Raw genomic sequence first — 7,867 nt, forward strand, 5'->3', positions numbered from 1 at the left:
AAGACCAGAACACACACCATTACATATCCGCGATTATGAAGCCTCTGCTCATTGCCTCTTTTATTACTGTTATTATTAATAAATCAAGCAAGCCGTGAAGCCCGGACAGATAAGTTAGGGGGTATGGGTGGGGGGGCCGGGCTGGGGGTGGTAATTGCTGGTGTAACAGTGTGTGCTACCCCGCGGTGGCCTCGTAAGCGACCCGCTTTATTAGATCGGCCGGTATCGATCCTCGCTGCGCGGCGTTGACTAATCTGAAGGCGGGGGAGAAAGAGAGAGAGGGAGAGAGGGGATCGATGAGCTTGGATTCAATCATGTCTGGAAACAGAGAAGGTAATTCATTGTAATCACGTGTGCGAAATGGGGGGAAAAAGTGAGAACAACGCGCCCGTGAGGTGGTGAAAGAGAACTGCAACATTAGGGTGGAGGTTTTCCGGTGAAGAGATGCTCAGTTGAATAAGCAGCAGTCTGAAAAAAATGTATTTTCAGGGAGACAGATGAGTCAATACGAGCCTGTCGCTTAACCTTCAGTAGTCTGTCCATGCTGCTGCACGCTGAGTCTCTAAAACCGGTTTGTCTCACCTTGACAGAAAACCTTTTCCCATTATTAATTTGTTTTTACTGGATTAAGAAATAAGACAAATAGATTCACGAATGAGATAAATCAAGAGCAATATTTAAAGCCCTGCATGCTGCCATCTGTATGCGAGACTGAAAAAAATAGTAACAGGACAATGGATGAGGATGACACAGATTTATGTTTTATTCAACAGCACAGAGAGCCATTACTTAAGCTGAAACTCACATGTATAAACAAATAGCACACTCACGCACACAGACCCATTCTGCAGATATTCAGCAAATATTCACATGACGACTTGATAAAAAAAACTGTCATGTTTTCATGTGTGCAAGGGGTGGAAAACCAGGCTCGATCAGCAACAGGTGACACGGTGAGAAGCGAGACCGCATCAGGCACGGGAGTTTCGCTCCTCTTCTTCGTTCTCCAGTAGGTAGGCCGCCTTGTACCGCGTCACCCCCCTCCCATCCACCATCTGGAGGGAAATGTTTCGACAGGTGTTGTCCATACTGCCAAGTGAGGTGTACCTGCAGGTTGATGGAGACGTTTAAGACCAAGAATTCGGCACTGTGGTGTTGTGAATAACGGAGGATAAAGAAAGGGTTAAAGGTTGGAATGCATTCTTACCCTTTATCATAGAGGATACAGTAGGGAACATATAACGTCCTCAAGAACGACCAGATGTCATGATACGTCCAGTCCTGTAGAGTGTTGCAAGACATCAAATGTGATTGGTTTGTGATTGATTCACAATTAGTTCAAATGAGGATCCCTTTGAGATGCATTAATGTGATGAAGGGCAACATAAATGATCGTATAATGAGATCAACTGGTGTGCTTCTTCTGTATGCAACGTTTGTACTATTGCGGCTGTCACAGCATGATCGTTAACAGCCAGTCCAACAGTATTTGCCATTTCTAAATCCATTATTAAATCCAAAATAAACATCTATTGACATCTATTCTTCAGTTAACCTGAGCAGATGAAAGAGCGACAACATCAGACGTTGCTGCCTACATAAGATGGACTCGTATGGTGTCATAAAAACCTCCAATAACTTCTATTATGAGAAGCTTTTGATGTTAAATATTTGTTGAGAATGTGTCACAGAGGTGTTGACATCCATCACCAATTTGTTTTGGGGTTATATTGGATAGTTTTATATTGTACAGGTGTACTGAGTGTTTGTGTGTAAGAGGGGTGCAAAATATTCATATCATCTTTTATAGTCATTACTGCGGGGCTGTTGAATTGCATCAAACTGTGCAGGTGCTCTGTTATTTTGTTCACAACCTGTAGATCTGCACTCTGAAACTTCAGTCAAGATGACAAATAACATTAAGTGTAACAAGGGGAGATTGCCTGGCTGGAGCAGTGAAAACAGATTTGTATTACCAGTCAAAAAGCAGTTTTTCCTCAACAAATGTGGGGACACTGAAGGACAGCGATTGGTTTTTATTCTTTTAAATGAATGTCTGCAAGTGCTCTTAAAATCAATCATTTTCACTTATAAGAATTGGTTGATTTTGTCTTTAAGTGTGTTCTCTTAGATCCTCTCACTTTGTGCTCTGTGACACCAAAGACAGGAGAAATACAAAGACTTAATAAAACTTGTGTGTCTCACCAGTAATGGGTTGACTCTCATGTAGTCTGGCCAGCCGGGGTCAGTGGGACACATGGCCGCGAGTGTGTGTGAGTAAGGGTCACTCCTCCTGGTTCCCATAAGGACAGCTTTCAGCTCCGGCCTCCTCTCCTGCACCTCGCTAAGCGCCTGCCGTATACTACCCTCCACAGAGAATATCTCCAAGTCATATCTGCGGGAGAAACAAACCCATTTAATGAGTTGTGGGGGATTTTTTTGACAAGATAAAATAAATGAATAAATGAAACTACATGAATCTGCCAAAAGCAATCAGCTGAAATGTGTTTATTAACAGTATGCAACATGGTGGACTGGTGGTTGACCTTTTTATCGTGTCCTGAAGGAATCTCTCCATTTCTGGAAATGGAGAGACAATACGGATATAGAGGGCTTTCACCTTGTCTTTACCATCTGGGTATCGTCTGAGATTGACAGAAGGAGAGAAAAAAAAAAAGATAAGCGGGACACAGAAAAAGATGAGATGTTTACCATTATCACTATCTCCCACTATCTATCATTACAGGTCAAGAAATGTCCAAACAGTAGTCCGTCTCATTCTAGCTGCTGCTCACTTCCTTCTTCTTTTACTGTCTACAGCGATGCCCCGCTGTTCAGTCGTGGCATCATTATGTTTTTAATTTGACTCTCTTCCCTCAGCTCATTTGTTTTTGTACCGTTTAATTCAGCCCTTCCACTAATTGTCTCACTCTGCTCCTCTCCCCTCCCGTTACCGTTTCATTGCTGCGTAATAGAGATGGAGCAGCGCTGTGCAGTCTTTGCCTCCATTGAAGCCGATGCAGACTTCCTCCGTCGAATACTGATCCAGTGCAGCCTCTATCGTTTTCAGCGCGGACAGAACTTTCTCACCCAAAGGTGTGCCTGCGGGGCATGAAAGCAACAGCAGGCGGATGTTTTACAGTGAGTGTGGACAGCTATAATATAAATAATCACTCATTCTTATGTCGAATTCAGAGAACAAATATCGTTATGACATTCTCTGTTCAGTCTCATGCCAGTTATATTATTATTATTTTTTTATAACTCACTATGATTTTACGATAATTACTTTAATCTTTTTGCTTCCTTTATTGGTCCCGATACCCATGTAAAGATTAAGAGTTCTCTGCAATATCCACTTTATATTAAGTTGACTTTGTTTAACTTTCACCTTCCACCCCCCTCTGCCCTCTCTCCCCCCTCACCGCTGTTGGCCAGTGTGTACACCTCAGCAGTGGCGATGGACACCGAGTCAGTCACTAAGGGCACCACGCTACCCTTAGGCAGCTCGTCCAGCAGCTGTGCCCGGGCTTTGTCCACCTCCTCCTGGCTATCCGAGTCCAGGACCAGCCGGACTCTGTGATAGTTGCTCAACCAGTCGGGGTAGGAGCCAAGAGCCACCTTCCGACCCCAATCAGCCTGCAGTTTCGTCAGCACAGGGGCGATCTCTGTTTCGTCTGCATCCACAAACACCTAAACGCAAAGATATCGGGTTATAAAAACTAATCCAAATGGATTTGTAAATGATAGATATGGTCATGGTGTTACCTCACGGGTGTGAAAAGTGGTCCCTGAACTGGCAAAGAGGTGCTCCAGCCCACTGAAGGCCCCCTCCATCAGAGACGGGACCCCAGGAAAGATATACACGTTACGCACGCTGACCTGGGAGAAGATCATACGTCATATACTGAAAGAATGTATACTGACCCGCTAGTAGTGACGTTTGAATCTCAGCCAACACAAATACTTGCAAGCGTGTATTCCTTAACACTGCCGTTTTCTGCAAATGTTCAATGTCATTTTGCCCACTTTTCACTCCTGCAGTCTCTGCTAAGCAGTTGATGTTGCAATCTATCTTTCAAAATAACCCCAGAACAGGATGCAACAGAGAGAGAGTGTGACTGTGAGTCCGGATAGTTGTGTCAGCTAAACAAATCAGCTTTAACATAAGGATGCAGGCAGTCAGTACGTGGAGGGTCCTGATCATTTATACCTACTCTAGTGTTTGATAACGGTTGTAGCTCGATGAAGGAACTAATCCTCCTCCACGCTGCCTTCACTCACCAGCGGGTAGCGGAGCAGTTGTCCAGTCTGAGGGTCGGTTCCGTAGTTGAGATGGGCCGAGCGAGGCACCATGGCCAGCTTCATGGCGGCACTGTTCTTTTCGGCCACCCCGAAAAATTCCTCAACCAACTGGGCAAGCTCAGGGTGGGTGTACAACTCCTCTTGGAATGCCATGGCAACACTCTCGAAGGTGACGTCGTCGTGGGTGGGGCCTATGCCCCCTGAGGTGATGAGGTGTGTATACTGAGGGGAGAGGAGGGCCACCTCTTTGGCGATGACCTCCTGTATGTCGGGTATGACCGTAATGCGCAGCACGGACACTCCGAGCTTTCTTAGCGCTCGTGTCAGAAAGGCACTGTTTGTGTCCAGTGTGTGACCCTGTGAGACGAAAGAGGAGAAAGAAAACGCTCAGTCACAGCGAGCATGTTTTGAGACATGACATTGGATAAAGACTTCATGTTTAAATCATGATCACGTCACGTCAAAAAGTAGCAGTGAACTTGTCGTTTGAAGACAGAGCACTGCTGCCACATCAAATAACCATCACAAGGTTTTTCCTGGCGATATACAATGTGGATCCCGGACAGACAGCTGAGGCATACTGATGAATTAGAGTGTCACGTTAGGATGCATATTCACGCAGTCAAGTGTGCAGATTTAGCAGAAGAATAGTGAGGGGTTTATTTGGATTTTCTCAAGTCCACAGACGTTCAAGGATTCTCTGTGGGATGCCGTCAATCAGACAAATACAGCTTAGCCGCACAACAAGTACAATCACCTTGAGTATCTCATCTCCGATGATGAGAATGGCTGCAGTGGGAGCATCCCCGTTGGCTGCAAAGGACGGACTGGATTGGTTGTTTGTGGACATGGTTGCTTTAGAGAGATGCGCCGCCAATTTCCTCACACGCACCACTGCTCTACTCAGTTTGGGAAAAGCAAGGCTAGAAGACACAGGAAAAATGCTCACTCTTCATTTTGCTCTTTAAGCAGGTATGCTTTGTTTACTTTTTATAAGTGCATTCTAAATATATACTTGTATTGCTTTTGTGATGACTCATACTATAAGTGAAGTTCATTTTGAATCTTACGTCAACATGAAGCATCCATATGGAGTATCCCAAATTGTTTCAATACAGTTTAGGCCTTCTTCTCCTTCATAACTTGTCTCCTACCAGGGAGTATCTTGGAAGAGACATGAGAAAGAGCAAATTAGACAAAGAAAGAAGTGGAAAATTAGAAGAAACCATGAGCGATTTGTGGATTTGGGCAGCACAGACTAAAAATGACTTCCTATTAGTTGTCTCTTGACATATGTCAACAGATTAAAGTACTGATGAGTTGCATTAGAGATATTGCACTGGGATTATTTTATAATAAAGGTATCGCTGTGAAACGTATTCTAATTCTGTTTAATAAGTCTATTACTTGTACTTTCAATAGTGTATAGTTAGACCCAAATGGCCACATATGCATCAATGACACTGAAGGTGATACAACTTCCTACTGGATAGCCAAGCTATAAACTGCTGACATTGCAAGTGTGGTCTGTCTACATGTAGTCTGAAGCAGATGTGATTTACAAATTGGCTGGCATGGAAATGCAGTGAAGACTTGCCAAGATAATTAGGTAAGTGAGGAAGCTGGATCAAGAATCTGAGTTCAGCAGTCAAAGCAGGTCACGTGAACATTCAATACCGGTAGTTATATCTATCCCTCTGTATCTCTGTTTGTGTTCTATGTGAAGGACTTATAGGAGGTACAGGAGCATATCGTTCTCTTCACTTAACTGCACATTCTGTCGCGTGACAAAGTAGTGAAGTTAACCTCATGCACATTCATAAAAAATAAAAATAAAAATATCACAAATGATGGCTTATTGTCAATAAAGCGCCTGGTAACGTTAGCTACATAAGTCTCCTTGCTATCGTTCGGTTACTTAACCCGTTGTTTGCGTCACTAGCTTCAAGCAAACGTTAGCATTCAAGTACTCTTTCATGATAGATTATATTCTGTCTGTATAGCCGATTTCTCTCCACTGTCGCACACTGAGAAGAAACAAAGTATATTGTTTCTATAATGTTGGAAACCAAACGGAGGCAACTTACTCCTGAGTCGCATATGACCTCGTTGCGTATCCAACCGTTCGAGGGTACATGCATCGAGAGTACATGTCACTCAAACCACTTTTCGTGAGCTGTCCAATCACAGATAAGAACGGGTTTCCAGAGAGGTCCGACAGCCAATCAGATTTACGGAATTCTGTTTTAACGGTCAGCCTTTATGTACGCGGAAGTAACCCGCTCGTCGCAGAATGAGTAATTACGACGCGAGCAGTATGTGTCCTTTGGACAAAGTAACGAATGATAGGCTGATCAGAACAGTACCGACAACCTGTCTATGTGCAAGTGTTCACTTTGCACCATCTTCACCATGGGTGGCGTACAGCAGAGTAATAAGACCTACGAAGACATTGTTGTCTTCTTCTTTACTGTTAAAACATAAGCGATGAACGTCACTGTGACTCGTCTGCCTCTGCTGGCTGGAGGAGACGAGATCCGATGATTGAACCTCCTCCACCGTCCTAATGTCATGATGTTAGTGTGTCTCGTCTAGAGGTGGCGCATGTTGGCATGTCTACAACAGCGACTGTGGCTCCGCGGCTCTGCATCTATTGAAACTGCATCTATTGAAACAAAGTGGAAGGTGAATTGCTTGTATTCCACATTACTTTATTGTCTTGAGAATACACAGGTGGTTTAGTGTATATAAGGAATAAAGGAACGCATTGAAGTTCTGTGGGTGGTATCAATCATGCAAAGCATACTGCACAAGCAGTGCATTTATGCCCACTCACCCGGATACTACCAAACAGTCATTTCAAGCAAGCAACTGTCAGAACATTTAAGTTTAATATCATATTTCCATGATATTAAACAATATGGTTATTATTATTACATTTTTTTAAGTTTTGCAGATATGGTAAGTCTGCAAATACAAGTATATGGACGCCCTTTTCTGCTAGGAAAAGAAAATAGAAAAAGAAAGTTAATTAAATTATATCATGACACATATTCATGATAACTCAAAATAATTAAATAATAATAATAATTTTGATATAAGTGAAAGTCATGAGATATGTCAATATATAGGCCTATACTACATATATCATTTGAAACAATTACTTATCTTATGTAATTGTTTTAGAGAGACTTATCTCACAGATAATATATTTTGAAAATCAAATGGCCTATTGGACATAATATACAGTATGTAAATATCTATCCTGGGTACATGAGAGCTGGTCTGCAGCTATTGGGATTAAGTCAAATGTTTTCTTCATGGACATGTTTACCTGTTGATAATTTTACTGTTTTGTGTTTATACAGTATAGCTTGTACAGAGTAACTTTAAACATGTACGGCGCTTAAATATGAAAATCAAAACTCCATCAAAACAGTGCTCATGGCAATGAGAAGACTAAAGAACTAGTGAGTGATACAAGCAAGCTTTGTTTGAAACACAGAAGGACAAAATTGTTCAACTATTAATTTGGTCCACCCCATTTAAAATAGTGAGGAAG

At 42.7% G+C, this 7,867-nt stretch overlaps 1 protein-coding gene across 2 annotated transcripts in view; it reads right to left on the bottom strand.

Annotated features, from left to right (window-relative positions):
* Positions 1-739: 739 nt before the first annotated feature.
* Positions 740-7,867, bottom strand: part of flad1 (flavin adenine dinucleotide synthetase 1) — an 8,148-nt gene continuing 1,020 nt past the window's right edge. The window contains exons 1-11 of one of the 2 annotated variants that reach the window (XM_068736140.1): positions 6,393-6,768; positions 5,376-5,469; positions 5,063-5,228; positions 4,285-4,662; positions 3,769-3,882; positions 3,426-3,693; positions 2,955-3,102; positions 2,547-2,645; positions 2,206-2,395; positions 1,208-1,281; positions 740-1,107 (exon numbers count right to left, since the gene is read on the bottom strand). In XM_068736140.1, the coding sequence (XP_068592241.1) occupies positions 972-1,107; positions 1,208-1,281; positions 2,206-2,395; positions 2,547-2,645; positions 2,955-3,102; positions 3,426-3,693; positions 3,769-3,882; positions 4,285-4,662; positions 5,063-5,228; positions 5,376-5,383 (1,581 nt within the window). In that variant the 5' untranslated portion in view covers positions 5,384-5,469; positions 6,393-6,768 and the 3' untranslated portion in view covers positions 740-971. Of the gene's footprint in view, positions 1,108-1,207; positions 1,282-2,205; positions 2,396-2,546; positions 2,646-2,954; positions 3,103-3,425; positions 3,694-3,768; positions 3,883-4,284; positions 4,663-5,062; positions 5,229-5,375; positions 5,470-6,392; positions 6,769-7,867 lie in introns of those variants that run through there. The other variant, XM_068736141.1, reaches the window with a different exon arrangement.

This window comes from Cebidichthys violaceus, unplaced genomic scaffold (genome assembly GCF_023349555.1).
Source record: "Cebidichthys violaceus isolate CVI_PGR_0920_01 unplaced genomic scaffold, fCebVio1.0.p SCAF_7, whole genome shotgun sequence".
NCBI classification, from domain to species: domain Eukaryota; kingdom Metazoa; phylum Chordata; class Actinopteri; order Perciformes; family Stichaeidae; genus Cebidichthys; species Cebidichthys violaceus.